This window comes from Crocodylus porosus, unplaced genomic scaffold, assembly GCF_001723895.1.
Source record: "Crocodylus porosus isolate Cpor-Errol unplaced genomic scaffold, CroPor_comp1, whole genome shotgun sequence".
NCBI classification, from domain to species: Eukaryota; Metazoa; Chordata; order Crocodylia; family Crocodylidae; genus Crocodylus; species Crocodylus porosus.
Genome location: NW_017728937.1, coordinates 2,118,778 through 2,136,161, shown reverse-complemented (window position 1 = coordinate 2,136,161; position 17,384 = coordinate 2,118,778). Strand labels below are relative to the sequence as shown.

The following is a 17,384-nucleotide window of genomic DNA, read 5'->3' as shown; positions in this document are numbered from 1 at the left end:
TGGTGTCATTGGCGAACTTGGCCAGTCCACTCCTGACTCCAATGTCCACATCATTAATGAAGATGTTGAACAATATAGGTCCAAGGGCAGAGCCTTGAGGGACCCCACTGGTCACAGGGCACCATGACAATTGACTTCTATCAATTGCTACCCTCTGGGTCCGACCACGGAGCCAATTTCCCAGCCAGCGGATTGTGGTGGACCCAAGGTCACAGTTGGCCAGTTTTGCCAAGAGGTGATCGTGGGATACCAGATCAAAGGCTTTATATGACAACAATCTCTTCTCCCTTGTTCAGGTGATAGGTCACCTGGTCATAAAGGAAATGAGATTGGTCAAGCAAGACCTACCCGCAACAAACCCGTGCTGGCTATCCCTTAAGATGTTGGCGTCTCTTAGGATGGGGGGCTGAGCAGAGCTGTAAGCCTCCCTTAATAAGAAGAGTCCCCTGGGGATGCATCAGATAAATTTAGGGTCAAGTAAGAAAGGAAACAGGGTTGGGAGTGAGGTCTCCTAACATGGGAGAGAGAGGTCAGGGGTTCGAAATGAGGGTTGGCAGGGGACTGAGCAGAGCACGATGGCCAGTGTCCATGGCCCCCTGAAGGAGATGAAGGAGCCTGTGGATACCGCCCAGTGAAACTGCCTGGAGATGTGAGCAGAGGAGTGAGAGGAAGGCAGTCCCATGCTCGCAAGGTCCCCCCCACTCCTGGCCAGAGCTTGCTTCCTGCTGTGGTAGGTGGCTGGGTTGGCCAGGGCCAGGAGGTCAACCAGGAGGTCCCAGGGCTTGGTAGGGCCATGGATAGGGAGTGTATAAAAGAGAAGGTGCAGGCAGAAGTGCTCAGGAGGAGGTTCTGGTGAAGGCAGAAGAGAGCCTTACAGCCTGGACATACAAATGATCAGGGGCCTGGGAGGCAAGACCTATAAGGGAAGGCCAGAAGACTTTGGAGTTATTTAGTCAGAGGAAGAGCAGGCCAAGGGGAGTTTGATTACGGTCTTCAAATACCTGCAGGGTGAGGATGGAGATGGCCTGTTCTTTTTGACCATAGGGACAGGACTAGGAGCAACAGCCTCAAGCTTCAGCAGAGTTTGGAGATAAGGAGGAACTTTCTGACTTGGGTGGTCAAGAACTGGAACAGGCTGCCTAGAGAAATGGTGGAATCTCCATTGCTGGGAGTTTTCAAGAGCAGGTTAGAAAGACACTTGGCTGGGATGGTTTAATCAAGGAAGATCCTGCCTTGAGCAGGGGGCTGGATTAAATGACCTTGTGAGGTTCCTTCCAGCCCTGCTTTCCTATCATTATTGTTAAGTTGTTCAGCTATGGTGGAATTGTTCCGTAGAGATAATATGAGTTCAAGACTCTAGTGTGGTGCAGTGGCTGGGACTGACCTTCAGCTGATTGTTGGTCCCAGCCCCTCGCCGCACTGGCATCTCAACTGTAGTCAGCATTACTGTGCAACTGCTTAGAATCTGATGGTTTGACTTTTAATACGGTACGGTAATGCTGACTATGATCTTAGGTAAAGCATGTGCAAACTGTCCCTTGTGACAAGGGCCTGACACGGCCAGCTGCCTCCCTCTGCTCACTGACTACAACAAACAGAAAAGGGGAGAGAAAGGGCAGTGCTGAGAGAGGCAAAGGTTTTGGAGTGAATGACGCAGGAGTAAATCCACAGGGCCAGGGATGTTAATTCAGATAATGGGATAAGAATCCATAGTCCGTTTTTAGGCTACTTGATTAAAGGCATTTATACACATACCATTTTTTTCCCATGACGCACCGGAGATCCACTGCTTCAGAGCAGACTTGATTCAGAGTGAGCTGAGGCGAACTGCCCTGTACCACGTGCAGGTGTATGAGCAGCAAAATGTGCGTTACCACACAGAAAATGGCAGCGGTATGTTTTTGAACTAATGCATCTCCAAGTTGTTTTAGTTCAAAAGTGCGCTGCTGCCATGTTCTCAGCACTAACGGGCATTTTGCCACTAATACAACTGCAAGCATTGCAGCGCTGCAGTGCTTGCATGTGTAAAAATACTACAGGTGACTTTTTGTTACACAATCTCACATTCCACTCAGTTTTTTTGTTTTTAAAAGCTATCCTGAGTGTATGCATCTATGATTCAGTTAGCCTCTAAGGTGTGTGTCTACCCTGAGTTCTGTGATTATCTAGGAGTGTTTCCATGTCAGCTTTCATGGTTTCAGAGAATGGCCAGGGAGGTTGAAGTGTGCTATTGGAGGCTTGTGCGTATTTCTGGACTTGATGTAAGCTTGGTGTCTGTTAATCCTGGCTACAAACAGATGTCAATTTATCACAGTATGAGCTGTGCTGGGATGTGGCCTGGCACAGATGATCCAACTGATTGTCAGGTATGAATGTTGCTTGGGACAGTTGTGCAGGATTGGGCCACTGTCACACCTGGGACTTCAGGGGCCCAATCCTGCAGGACAACAACCCTAGGTCCCTGGCCCTGGTCCTGACTTGGGGTGCATGTCTGCAAGCATGGAACAGGAAACCCCATGTGATTCTCTTGTTCTGCAGCATGAAGTGTGTGCCGCAGAAATGCCTCTTCAGAGCAGCAGGAGACTGTGGGCAGCCCTGGGCTGCAGGGATCACAGCATATCTGAATATACATGCACTCTGATAAAGCTGCACAAACTATTAAAAGGAACCATCACACTCACATTTTTGGGCATTTGGGGCATGTAAGAGGCAAGAACGACTGTTTGCTTGTGTTTTGTGCTGCCATTAAACATTTTCTGATGTGACAAGGGCAGCATATGTTTCTAGTCTCTGTCATGTAGGGATCACTCTATCACCGTACCCCTCTGCTGCCTACACTGGGTGAGATTTATTGCTTTCTGCATGTCTTTTTATAGTACCTCTACCTTGGCGTCTGCCATTATGGGAGTTAATTATACCATTGGAAACACTCTCCTTCTTCCTCCCGCTCCCTTTTTATGCACTACAGTGCATGCTGTATAGACACACAAATGAAGGTCAGTCTCTACCCCCCAAAAAGATGACAGTCTGGGGGCTCATCTATACCTGAGCAGCTCAGGCAATGTTCCACAAGGGGAATTTCCCTCTATAATGTGCAAGCATAGGAGGTACCTTCAGTCTGCAGGCAGTTACTTTTATATCAAGGTACCTTGTGCTAGTTTAGCTTGTTTCCATCCCTCACAGGCATACACAGGCATACATTTTATTAAAATAGTTTAACCCTGGGTGTACCAGAGTGTGTACCCTGGTTTCCAGTAGAAGGGAATGGTCAGCAGGGTGTACATGCTGGAGCTGGAAACTGCAGGTTGCTTGGACCTTCCCCTTCTCCAGTGTCTCTATAGAGGAAGACCAGGACACAATATTTTAACTATATACATGGTTTATTCAGATGCAGAATAAAAGGGGAGGGGATAGAATAAACTGGATGGGTGATAAAGATAAATATTTACATATAATACAGCAAGTCAACAAATAACAGAACAGGTAAGTATAGCAGTCCCCAAGATACACAAGAGAAACTTCACCCATGAAGCCTCATGTCCCAGCAATTGATAGGTAAGCACCCCCAAAATATAAAGCACAGTAAACAGTTAATAAACTCTCCAGAACAGAAAACACAACAAGCAATTAATAAACACTCCAAAATATAAGGCATGGTAACCCCAAATACCCACTTCTCTAGAGGAGTCTGTCTCTCTAGCCTAATCCCTTCCACTGTGTCCCTCCCTAGTGGGAAACCCCTTTGCCCAAGATCTCATGCTTCCTGGTGAGTAGGGGTCCAGCAAGGGTTCCCGGTGTTTTGTCCCCAGCTAGACAAGCTGTTCCTGCAGTAGGTGCACTGCCTCAGTCCCTGCGTGGGGTGCATGGCTTGTTCGCACGCCCAGACAGCTCAGCCTTCTCAGCATGTTACAGGCCTGGGCCACCTTGTGCATGTCGAGGGCCGGGGCTCCAGTTCAAGCCTGCAGCGCTGCGGAGCCTGCACTGCCCACGGGCCCTCACGTCTGACAGTGGGGAATGGGGCCCAAACCACCCCCTGCCCCCTTCAAGGGCCCTCGACCCAACAATGACTCACCGTGCAGTGGCGTGTGCTCCAGTGCTGACCTTGTGCTGGGGTTGGAGACCTGAGCCACCTCAAGCAGCTCCTAAGGTCCCTCTTTCTCTCAGACACTCTGTGCAGCAACACCGGCACTATCCAGCCTTGCTGGAGTTGGAGACCCAAGCTGTCTTGAGTGGTTCCCAGGGTCCCAGTCCCTTGGACCCTCTGTACAACAATGCCTGTACCGGCTCGCCATGCTTTTGCAGCGAGGGGTTGGGGATGTGGCCGCCTGCCGCTCCCATCCAACGGTGGAGTCTTCAGGCTCTTCTGGGCAACTGGAAGCGCCCCCTGGGTACCTCTTCCCCAGCTCTTCCTCAACCCCGACTTCTTCTTTCTTCTCCGTTCCACGTTGTCTCCCCTGCATGCTGTACACGCAACTCCTTATATACCCTTTTGGGGCTCTGCCCCAAGGTTGAAAACTGGCTAATTGGGAGGGGGAAAAGGGGGGAGTAGTAGAGCACAGTCTTCAGTTAGGTTTGCTCCTTGCCTCACCCTGATGTAGGGGCGGGGTGGACTACCGAGGCTTCTCCCCCGGTGGCCTCTGATTGGTGAGTTTGACCCACCGATCGCTTCGGCAATACTCCAAGCCCAAGGAACTGGGCGAAGATGGGCATGCCCACCACAAAAAGCACCTTTCTTTTGACAGCCTAGGGGTATTGACATGTCTTAACTATGCTATCATTAAAGAGGTGCATGTTCATGTATAGACAAGTCCATGCTACCCCACTGTGCATGTCTTGTACCTTAAGGAGGTGTCTTTTCAGGCTCTTTGCCTTCAGGAGCGATGTACCTTACACAAGTCTTTCTTCTCAGGGCTATACTTAAAGTCCTTGGTCTGGACAATCCCAAATGCAGATTACTGCAGTGGGTTTTCTAAAAATAGCTTCCTATTAGTCCTATAGCCTCAACTCCCAAACAGGCTGATTCCAAGGGCTGGTTTACAAACAGTGTTTAAACAGGAGTTTTGCTGTATTTCTTCTCTGGTGTCTTTATCACCATCATCTCCCCTTCTCCCAGCCCCCTTTTTCAGTATTTGAAATTTAGAAGAGCTGCTCCCTTGCCAATGACTGGGGTGTCTGTCTTTGTTTTCCAGGACATGGCGAGAAAACATCTCCTTGAAAGAACTTCAGCGCAGGGGGGTCTGCTTGCTGAAACTGCAAGTGGCCAGTCAAAGAACTGGGTTGTATGGACGACTGCTTGTAACTTTTCAGCCGAGAAAGTATGAGTCAGATGTGGAGTTGCCCTATAACAGCTTTGGGCCTGGTATGTAACATTTGTGTTGATAAAAAGGGAATTGAGGGGAAAGTTAATAATGTATTTTATAATATCCTTTATTATGTTTTTAAAAAACTAAGCAATGGAGGGAAATACAGTGAAAAAACGCTGGTAGCCATATTCTGTTCTACCTGTTAGGCATCTAAGTGGACTTAGGCACCTAAGTGTGATCTTATTCCATCCTGCCCAGCTCTTTGGAAAACAGTTTATGTAAAAAATAGATAGTTCCTTTCTCCTTCTCATTGCTTTTTGTTGCTTAGTTGCAAGACTAAGATGATGAAATATTGATTTTTTTAGAAACTTGATGGAGGTAGAATAAGATTGCTCTTAAGGGTAGAATAAGATTTCTCTTAAGCACCATTTACATGGCTAATAGGTGGAATATGACCTGGCCTTTAATAGTATGTTGAATTTGCAGATCTTCATGAAACCACCATTTCATAATTAAGCCCAATAGTGTGATCAGCAGAGACCCATCTTGAAGGTAATACAAAAACTGGGCTGCTCTGAGCTCCTAATCCATTTGAAATTGGGTCACTCTTGTTTGTTTCTCAGCCCAAATAGCTGACATACATCTGAGCAGTCTCTTGGAAAGAGCACAATGTCATGTCCTCTCGCGTATTGTAGAGAAAAGAGCATCTGAAATGGATTGTCTGAAGTTCAGGGAAGTGAGAGCTTTCAAAAAGCCCCTTGAAACCTCATCTCCCCAAGTGCTGTCTCTGTAAGAGCACTTCATTGCCCATCTGTGGCAGAAAAGCTGGCACGAGCTGAAGTTTAATGCATTGAGTGTGGGGATTACTGGTGTCTGAATACTTTTAGGCTGTATCCCTAAACAAATTGATGTTTTAGGAGGTGCAAAGCAAAGGAAAGGGAAGGGGTGTATAACTGATCCATTGATCTCTGTCATCTAAGAGGAGGATACATCCTTTCTTTAAGGGTTTGACACAAATTATAAATAGGGGTGCACCAATATAGATTTTCTTGACCTCACTGTCTGGCTATATTCTTGGCCACATGCATGTGTGTAGCCACTTGCATGCACGTGGGTCCCCTGCGTCTTGCTCCTGGCAACCCCAAGCAGGACAGCTTGCAGGCTAGAATGCTGCCTGCCTGCAAGGGAAAACCTGCCATTTCCTGAGGGAATCCAGTTATCCAGGGCCCCTGGCCCCATGGGGGAGAGGGAACCCAGGTGTCCAGGGCTCTGGCCAGAAAGCATAATTATCGGTTTACATTATTGGCTACAACGGCCAAAAGAAGCCAATAACCAATGTCATTTCCCTTTTATTGGTGCTGATCTGATAGGCAACTGATATATCGCTGCACCTCTAATTATAAATGTCCTCTGTAGATATGAATTAATACGGGTCTGCTGACTTCAGTGGAATATGTCACTTTATACTTGCTGAGGGAATGGTCTGTGGATGGCTCAGAAGGGCTTCTTACTGGGCTCTGTCTTCGTTGGCTTTTCCCTAGTCAAATGCTGAGTTTTGTTGTCTCCTCTGTTTCATTCTTCCAGGTGACATTGTGGGTCTTTATGAGCCCACTGATCAGGGTGATCTGCTCTCAACTGGAATTGTGACCCACGTAACCCCCAAGTTGGTTACCATTGCCTTTGAGGAATCTCAGGATGGCCTGTTAAGCTTGGACCGGGAGAGTTCTTATCGCCTGCTAAAACTGGCCAATGATGTCACCTACAAGAGGCTGAAAAAGTAAGGGCTTCAACACGTAGCCTACAGTTACCTGTAATAACTCTAATGGCTCCCCACTCAGTTGAGGATCAAGTTTAAAACTGTTCTGTTTTTAGGAAACCCTTCAGGAACCTGCCACATTTTTACCCCACAAATCTTTTCTTTTCCTACCACACTCCTCTTAGTCCTTTTATAAAATCTTGCTTCTGTAGATCAGACTAGGCTTTTCTATAGGTCCTGCCACTAGGAACTGCCTCCCAGCATGTCTCCATCTCATTGTCTCTTCACTGTGGCTTGAGAGCTCCTCTGAGAACCCACTCTTGCCTCCTCCTGCTGTATCTTTTAATTTTTTACTTTTCATTGTCATTTAACTCTGTGGTTATATTCTTTTCCTGTTTAAAACATTATCTTACATAGTATCTGTGGATAACATCACACAAAATAAGTGGGTTGTATCTTGTGAGGTATCTTTTTAGGGAGCCCAAGTGCTTTGACACCTACTTGCAGCACAATCATGTTTGTAGAACAGTGATTCTCAACCAGTGTACAGCAGGGGGCTGTGTAATATTGGTGGTGTTATGTATGGAAACACCTACTTGTGATTCATGAGATTAACCCAGAGACTTCAGATAGGAATTCACAGTATCAGAAATCTGTTGTGGTCTTTCTGAGTTCTTTGCAATAGCAGAATTGCTCTACTGTTTTTTAGTTGTGCTAGGGTGATATTTTATCCATGATGGTCCAGAGAATAGGTGAAATACAAAGATTTTCTGTGGGTGGTATATTTTATTGGACCAACTGTATTGTTGGGGTAGACTTAGATAATCTTTCAAATACAGTGCATTCAGGTCTGAGGGAAAAGCAGTCACAGAGAAAGATTGATAGCAGTTTGCGCAACTGTGAACTTGGGGAATGTAAAAATTCCCAGAGGCAGGCCTACAAGCAAGCCGGAGGAGGAAGGATAATGTAATTGGTGGAAGATCAAGACCTTTCAAAAGGGAAGGAGGTTGTTAACACCTATAGCGTAGAGAAAAATTTCACGGAGGCAGGTAGATTGTAGTGTGCCATGAACTCATTATCAGTGGTCACCCTTTGGTTATTAATATCTAGACAGCTTATGAATTTTTGTTTCCAGCCTTGTATGTTGAAGGTGTTTTGTAATTTCCCTTAAGCATGAGGATAGCGAGGACATGAAGTGAGTGGTTGTTCTGCAGAAAGTGTTCTTCTACACGTGTTTATGTATCTATCTTTAATCTTGTTCCTGTGATCATTCAGGCTGGTAGGTAGTTTTAATCTGATTTCACCCACATAATTTCCTTCAAGGCATTTGGTGCACTAGATGAGAGAGAAGCATTTTTGGATAAGCAAGTGTAGGATTCATGGATTCTAGTGGGTATGGTGTTGGGGTGTTGATTGCTGTAGCAGTGGTGATGTGCTGACCAGGTTATTGTTAAGGGAAGTGTTCCATTTGATGTCTTGAACAGTAGGAAGTTTGCTTCTGATGATGAGCTGGGAATATTTCTCTTAAAGTCTGATCTTTATTAAGTATAGGCTGTATTGTTCACTGATTCTTCTTATTGGTTCAAGCATAGGGTGGTAGGTGACCACCTGAGGTGATTGGTCATAGCGGGGTTTCTTTTTATATTGTGGAAGGTTGCTGTGGGGTGTTTGGATGTTGCTTTCAAAGATGCAGTCTATTTCTCTGCTGGATTGTCTTTGTTGTATAAAGGCAGATTTCAGGTTGGCAAGCTGCATGTTGCGAGTTATTCTCCTTAGAGCGCATTTTTCCATTGTCATGAAATAAGAAGAGGCCAAGAGCTGGTGCTTTCTGAGGGGTGTTCTGCATCTATCAAGGTTGAAAACCATTTGTTCTGGAATGTGATGTTCATCCATGTGTCAGGCCTGGGAGCTAATGTGCTGTCAATTTTCCCCTCCCTGGAAAATAGTGCAGTACAGCACAATTTTAGAAAGGTCCAAAAGGATAGCTCTCACCTTGAAAACCAGGTTGTGTACCTAGGGATATGAAAGGTTAAATGATTAATCGATCGTTTAACCGATAAATGCAGCAATAACTGGTTATCTTACTGGTAATGCTTTAGCTTGGGGCCAGTGCAGTCTGGCATGGAAGGGAAGCTGTGGAGTGCCTCAATCAGAAGGCAAGGTGGGGGCGAGGGGAGCTAGTACCCAGAGTCTAAGAGGAAGACAGGGCGTAGCCCAAGGACTCATCAGATTGATCAATTAGCTGCTCTCACAGGTGCTCCCTCCCTCCCAGCACAGGGCTTCACCTGGGCTGCTTTGTCTGGCTGAGCTTGCCTTCCCCTCCCCAACCAGTCAAAGGGCCCCTGAAGCCTGGAGTGGGCTGCTATGTCAGAGCTGCTGTGTTATTGGTCAATCCTTTAACTGATATAATTAGAGGAGGTTAAAACAAATGTGATTTAAAACAATATTTACATCCTTAGTGTGCATCTGATTGCTAGCGACCATCCTAGGGCCCCTGGAAAAGTCTCAATTTGTATTGGGTCTCAGCACAGATACTAAGAAATTTCTGCAGGGTGAGCATGTTGTTGTTGCTCATCAGGGTTTCTGGATACATTCCATTAAATTCATAACCTTTGTATTCTTTTCTTTGGCAGAGCTTTAAATACGTTAAGCCAGTATCACTCTGGTCCAGCATTCAATCTTATTGATGTCCTCTTCTTTTCCTCTGATCCAAGTCCACCCAGTGAAACAAGTAAGAATTTCCATTTTGCTTCTCATTCTGAAAGTGAAAGGCAATACTGGTGGAACTATTACGAGATGGGCTGATGGTTTGGGAAGCCAAGGGTTGCTAGCAGCATGAGCAGTAATAACACACTGATTTTCCCATGGTGCCCTACCACTGAGTCTTTTCCTGCCCTGCTGGCTCCATGTCTAGGGCTGACATGGAATCTCAGCATCCAGGGTCATTGAGTCCTTATCTGCTTTATGAGTGCATGCTAATTCTGACCATGTGTTTTGTGAGACGGGTGCTAGGGACTGGATGGACACTCTGACTCGCTCCGTGCAGGATTCCAAAAGGGTTGTGGGAAGTCTGTTTGTTACTGCCAACCTGGGCTAGATATTGGTATTGCGTCTTGAGTTATTTCTCTGATGGGTTGTGAAACTATAGCTAGCAATACTGCACATCCAAATTTTGTATTGATTTACGGTTATTGGCTTAGCCTCTCAGCTGCTGTAAAGAGCTGTTGCCCTTTGGAGCTAGGCTGAAGAGCTGGTCTGTTATATACTGAGATGCTAATCTTCATGGCAACTTATATAAACTGAGCAAGATTTGCAGCACCTCTGAATGCTTTTCTGGTGAAATGTGTTTGTACGTGGGTCAGCAGTCCGAAAGGTAATTTACTTGAGGCAGATTTGTTTTACTTTACCATTTTTCCCCCCTGTAAACTCTGGAGGTCAGAGACTTCCAGGGCTGCAGCTGTATTGAAAATCCATTAACTCAGCCAGCATGGGAATTGAGTGAACTCAGAGCTATTCAGCTTTGAAACAGCCTGGGATTGCTCCTGTGTGCATTTTTCAATTTTTCTGATTGTGTCCAGTCAAGTCAGAGATACAGTGTGTTGCTTTATATTTCCATCATTGAACACTTAAAAAAAAATAAATCCCTAATAACTTGATTTTATCTGTAGCTGCTCAAAACTGCTTTCAAAACATTGAATAACCTTCAGCTCTGATCTTTGGAAGATGAGGAATGAAATTACAGAGCTTACTGCTTTCGAGAAATGACTAAGAAACCAAATCTGTCCATCTACTTAATGGCCCTTATCATTGTAATATATGAATGCTTCACAGTCAGTAATACTTAAAATGATAGGGATGTAGTATTATCTGTATTTTGCAGATGGGGAATGGCAGTATGGGGAGGTTAAGTAAGTTACCCAGGGCCACGTGAGAAGTCTGTGGCTGGGTTGGGAACAGAACCTGCATCTCTTGAGTCCCAAATTAGTGTTCTAGCCCACCATTCTCAAGCCATTGAGTATTAACCAACTGATAGCACATCAACTGATGGAAGTGTGCTTCTCCGATCTCCCTTGCTTCTGTAGGCTGAACAAAGTCCTATAGACTGTTCTCCTGTCGGCTGCAGCCTCCTCCTGTTCTCTGCCTGCCATGGCAGCTGTATTTTCTATCATCCTGGTCACCTGACTCCTTTGTCCATGGGCATTTCACACCTGGTAAAGTTTCCCTTTTTCCCCACAGAGACACTCTTATACTTCTTCAGTAAGGCTTGGCATAGTTTTTCAGTGTAATACGCTGGGAATGAAGAATTAACATGAATGTGAGCCATGCATCTATAATTCTCTGCACTTTGCTTACCATGAATCATTCTCCAGTTGCTGCCTTCTAGCCATTTGGGTATCCAGGGACTCTAACAGATGCCATAAATTTATATTAAATAAGTTCATTAAAATTTAATTCTCTTTTTTTAAACAACTCTAACTTTGCATTTTCTGCAAATCCACCTTATCTAATTTTTTTAAAAAAATCATTATTTCCCAATTGCACAGATGTGCAATAGTGACCATGGAAATTTTTGTCTCTTCAAGGCATTGAGTAGGTTGATTAATATGTAAATTCAGCTGCATTAGACAGGAGTTGTAGTATGTTAGCTGCAGCCTATCACCCTAGAACTCCAAACCTTGGTCACAGGGGAAAGCATATTGTCTGTTTGCATTTCCTTAATACGTGGTTCATTTTTAAGGAGGGAGATGTAGCACTGTTCTGGACCTGAATAAGCATGACCTGACCTTTATATGTAGCCTACAAGGTGCTGTGCACTCTCCACTCCTGTTGACACAAAGCATTCGATGGTGCGCAGTAGCATGCTGGGTTAGCCTCCTTCTCATGTAAGCCCAGGGGTGGATCCAGAGTGGGGTGCAGTGGTGTGGTTGCACCTCCCTTTCCTACACTGTGGGAGCAGCAGCTGTGGACTTTAAGTCCCTGAAGCAGGTAAGAATCCACCCCTCTCAGCACCTGCTTTCTTCTTATAAGGAAGCGTATAAGAAGTGGAAACTTGGACAAACAACTAGGAAGGAGTATAAGAGTATTGCTCAAGCATGCAGGGATGAAGTCAAGAAAGCCAGAACACAATTGGACTTGAAGTTAGCAAGGGACATGAAGGGTAACAAGAAGGGTTTTTACAAGTATGTCAGTAACGAGAGGAAGATCAGGGAAAGTATGGGTTCTTTGGTGAATCAGGGAGACAACCTAGTGATAGAGGATGCAGAAAAGGCTGAAGTGCTCAATGCCTTTTTCACCTCAGTCTTCACAGGCAAGGTCAGCTCCCAGACTACTGCACCTGAGAGCACAGTTTGGGGAGGAGGTGAGCAGCCAACCATGGTGAAAGAACAGGTTAGGGACTATTTAGAAAAGCTGGACAGATATAAGTCTATGGGACCAGACATGGTGCACCTGAGGGTGCTGAGGGAATTAGAGGACGTGATTGAAGAGCCGCTGGCCATTATCTTTGAAAACTTGTGGCAACTGGAAGAGGTCCCGGATCACTGGAAAAAAGCAAATATAGTTCCCATCTTTAAGAAAGGAAAGAAGGAGGATCCAGGGAACTACAGACTGGTCAACCTTGCCTCAGTCCCTGGAAAAATCATGGAGCAGGTCCTCAAGGAATCCATTTCTAACAATTTGGAGGAGAAGAAGGTGATTAGGAACAGTCAGCATGGATTCACCAAGGGCAAGTCATGCCTGACCAATTTAATTGCCTTCTATGTTGAGATGACTGGCTCTGTAGATACAGGAAGACCAGTGGATGTGTTATACCTGGATTTTTGCAAGGCTTTTGGTAGGTCTTCCACAACATTCTCATAGGCAAGCTGAGGAAATATGGGCTGGATGAATGGACTGTCAGGTGGATAGAAAACTGGCTGGAGAATTGGGCTCAGAGTAGTAATCAATGTCTTGAAGTCTAGTTGACAGCCGTTATCAAGTGGAGTGCCCCAGGGGTTGGTCTTGGGGCTGGTTAAGTTCAATATCTTCATCAGCAACCTAGAAGATAGCATAGAGAGCACCCTCTGAAAGTCTGCAGATAACACCAAGCTGGAGGGAGTAGCTGATACACTGGAGGGTAGAGCTAGGATTCAGAGTGACGGAGATAAATTGGAGGATTGGACCAAAAGAAATCTCATGAGGTTCAACAAGGACAAATGCCAAGTCCTCCACTTAGGACAGAACAATCCCATGCACCAGTACAGGCTGAGGCCTGACTGGCTAAGCAGCAGCTCTGCAGAAAAGGATCTGGATGTCACAGTGGACAATAAGCTAAATATAAGTTAACAGTGTGCCCTTGTTGCCAAGAAGGCTAATGGCATACTGTGCTGCACTGGTAGAAGTGCTGCCAGCAGGTCAAGGGAAGTGATTATTTTCCTCTATTCAGCACTGGTGAGGCCACAGCTGGAGTACTGTGTTCAGTTTTAAGCCCCCTACCAAAAGGATGTGGACAAATTGGAGAGAGTCCAGTGGAGGGTAATGAAGATGGTTTGGGGAGTGGAGCATGTGACTTCTGAGGAGAGGCTGAGGGAACTGTTTTTTTGGTTTTTTTAGTTTAGAGAAGACTGAAAGTGGATTTGATAGCAGCCTTCAACTACCTGAAGTGGGGTTGAAAGAGGATGGAGTGAGACTGTTCTCAGTGGTGGCAGGTGACAGAACAAGGAGCAATGGTCTCAGGTTGCATCTAGGGAATCTTAGGTTAGAGATTAGGAAGCATTTTCTTACTAGGAGATTAGTAAAACACTGGAACAGGTTATCGAGAGAGGTTGTAGACTCCCTATCCTTGGAGGTTTTTAAGACCTGCCTGGGCAAAGTTTGGCTGGGATGACCTAGTTGGGGATGGTCCTGCCTTGAGCAGGGGTTTGGACTAGATGACCTCCTGAGGTCCCTTCCAACCCTAATTTTCTATGAATCTGTGATTCCCTTCCATGCTTATTGACACCTCCCCACCACTGAGCCTCTGCTCCTGGCAGACCCAGGGGCAGGAAGCTCCAGAGCTGCTCTGTGCAGCCCTGCTGGAGTTGGAGAGAAGAGCCAGTTTTAGCTGGGGACAGTGTCAGCAGCAGCAGGTGGGTTCCTCCTCCCTGCTGGTCCTTCCAGGTGTTCTCTGGCTGCTAGTATGGCGGGGGTGGAACCTTTGTGCTGCTGCCACTGTCCTCAGCCAAGCCCAGCTTTCTGCAATTCTGCTTCCCTCAGTTGTGGCTGGAGCAGGGCAGGAGTGGCCTGGACAGTGGACATGGCAGGGGATTCTTCCTGTGCCCAAAGGTGTAAGTGGAAAGGGCATGGTGGGGGAGGTTCTGTTGGTTGGGCCACTGCTCCAGGACCAGTCAGAAGAGCACCATGCACTCACTCACTGTAGAGTAGTGCATGCATCCTGGGTGTGTAGTCACTTCCAACAGAGCTGCTCTTTTCTGTTTCAGTCAGTCTCTCGATTTACTTTCTGAGCAGCACTCTGAGATCACTGCCAAATGCAACCTCTTCAGTGTTTCTTGACTAAGCATGGAAACCAACAGTTTTCCCCCAGTGCAGTTTGTCAGTATCATTGAGAGGAGACTAGATAACATCTTTTACAGAGGAGGGGAAAGAGTACGGAGCAGAGCTGATAATGGAAACGACACGCTGATGAGGCTGAATTTGACAATGTGCCATCTCAAAACCAGCTTGGAGGAGGGAAGGAGCATGATGGGAGGCAGTGAGGCAGAAACGAACAACTGTGTGCAAGCCAAATCCTCCACTGATGTGGATGTTGCTGTGCTCAAGGGGCCCTATCTCAAGTTCCTTGAAGTTAGCGGAACTACTTGTGTTGATTTTAATGGGCTTTGGATCTGGCCCAAAGAGAAAGCAGAAGGCAAAGGCCAGCATGGAGACTTGTTCTCAGAAAATTCTTTCTCAAACCGGGAGGAAGGGTCGGGGCTTTGCACGTTAAATGCAAATGCTGAGGAGATTCTTGGTTTATCTTCTGTGAGCATTAGGTCATCAATCCCTATTTTTTCTCCCAGAGGCATAACTAGCAAATTTTGCACCCTGGATGGCAGCTGCACCTGCCTAAGATGGCACCTCCAAAAGACCTTTTGTGTCATCCTAAGATGGTACCCAGGCCTGATTTAACACTTGCCCAGTCCTAGTTACACTACTGTGTTCCCCTGAGGATCCTTTGGTTAGGAGATGGGGACATATTTTTCTGCATATGGAGGAAATTTTGCAACTATGTGAACCATTTAAAATATATATATATATAAAAAATAATATAAAGGGAAGGCTTAGTGTAAAAGTAAATTATATGCATAATGATAGATGTTATGTAATGTACATATGTATAAAATCTATTGTTATATGTATAACTTATTTATGCAGTAAGTCTACCCTTTGCAACCTGATGCATGAGACTGGAGAAATGCCTCATTGTTTCCCATTCCTCTTGGTTTTTATGTTGCATGGCATCTCCTATAAGGATCAAGATGGCCTCTTCTGAATCAGAAGGCATGATTATCAGAGTCACTGAAGATGCTTCATGTAATAAAATTTGGTGTAGGTCAAGAGCAATGAGGAGCATGTGTGAGAAGCTCAGGTGGGGCATCAGGTGTGCAAGGTGTTTGGGAAAGGAGGAACTAGTTGGGGTTGCTTGAGAGAGAAATAGCTTGTATTTACTGGCAAGGAGGAAGACTGGAAGGAAATCAAGAAGAAGGTACCCCTGGTCAGGAGCATAGGATGGGTTTTGATCATAGACACTTGTGTAGAGGGAATGAGGAAGAATTGAGATGTGAGGAGGTTAAAGCGTAGGAGATCACAGTAACCAAGATGATAACATGGCACAGTGTTTTGGGAATGAGCTGGAAGTGGTGGCAGAATGCCAAGAATTGCTAGAATACCCTGAAGGTACCAAGTTTGCAGCATCTTAATGCAACTGTGAAATAGTGGAGTTTACAGGCAGCACTGAGGGACAGTGTCAAAGAGAGAATGGAAGCTTCTTATTGCTGCAAGTGCATCATCAGTGACACACCAGACTTCTGCACCAAGCTGGCTGCTGGCATACAGCCATGGAGCCTGGAGGAAAGATCAGCCAGGCAGGGTTTCTCTGAAAGTTATGCAAGGGCATAAACCCATAGAGTTGTAACACCTTGACGATTCTTAGTGCTACATGAGCTAGTCGGTAGGTTTTAACTGTTTGTCTCTCTTTTTTTTTTTTAATGACTTGTACTGTGATTAATTCCCAGTGTGATCCCAACCCCTTCTGTTGTCTCGAGAGAGAGCCAGTTGCAGACTGCTAGATTCTGCAGCTTTACGGATCTGTATCAGTGGCTGCATATATTACACAAGCTAAGCCTGGTTAATCCATTTCCCAGCCAATTAGTTGGACAATGCACCCATCTGAGTGAATCAAAACATGGTCTTAATGCAGTTAACAGGGGTTGGCATCCCACCATGGAAATAGCCACTAAACACCTAACTCTAATAACAATGGCAGGTTAATGAAATCCCATCCGTCTTGTAGTTTCTGGCTGCCATTCACTCCCTGCTCAGTGTCACTGGAAAGTCCCTCACTCTAAGTGGAGGAATGAATCCCAGTTTATGAACCCTGGGTGCCGGGATGTTTCACACCATGACTCCAGCTACTCAAGCCAGGTACTGGTTAGCTTTTATTTTGAAGTTTTTCTCCCTCTGCCAGTTTTCCTCTCCCAAGAGCTTTGCATGCAACAGGCCTGCATCACCTGAGTTGCTATATAGAATCCTTTAACTATCATTAATATTAGGTGCTTGGGAGGTGCTCTGGCTGTGACTGTCAGGGCTCAAAAGCTAAGTAGCCAGAGCTGGTGAGAAGGCAGAGCTCTGAGGAGCAGACAGATGCTGATGGAAACTATATTCCTGGTTCTTCAGATGCTTGCATTCTCTGGCATGGTATTGGAGGGGTGAGGGGACAGCAGACCGGGAGGAGGTCATGTGCAACAGAGTTCTGACATTGTGACTCTTGAGGTGACTCACAGCACTTTCAGCAGCCCAGTAGCCCTTCTCTTGTCCCTTGTGTGCTAGGCAAGCTGTAGATTCATAGATTCATAGATGTTAGGGTCTGAAGGGACCTCAGTAGGTCATCGAGTCTGACCCCCTGCCCCAGGCAGGAAAGAGTGCTGAGTCAAACAACCCCAGCTAGGTGCTTGTCCAGTCTACTGTTGAAGATCGTCCAAGGTAGAAGAGAGTACCACCTCCCTTGGGAGCCCATTCCAGATTCTGGCAACCCTTACTATGAAGAAGTTCTTTCTAATGTCCAACCTAAATCTGCTCTCTGTCAATTT

At 45.9% G+C, this 17,384-nt stretch overlaps 1 protein-coding gene across 1 annotated transcript in view; it reads left to right on the top strand.

The window, feature by feature from the left end:
* IGHMBP2 (immunoglobulin mu binding protein 2) overlaps nt 1-17,384 on the top strand; it is a 114,774-nt gene that overhangs the window by 1,032 nt on the left and 96,358 nt on the right. The window contains exons 2-4 of the mRNA XM_019547248.1: nt 5,190-5,359; nt 6,888-7,080; nt 9,693-9,790. Of these exons, the coding sequence (XP_019402793.1) occupies nt 5,190-5,359; nt 6,888-7,080; nt 9,693-9,790 (461 nt within the window). The remainder of the gene's footprint in view (nt 1-5,189; nt 5,360-6,887; nt 7,081-9,692; nt 9,791-17,384) is intronic.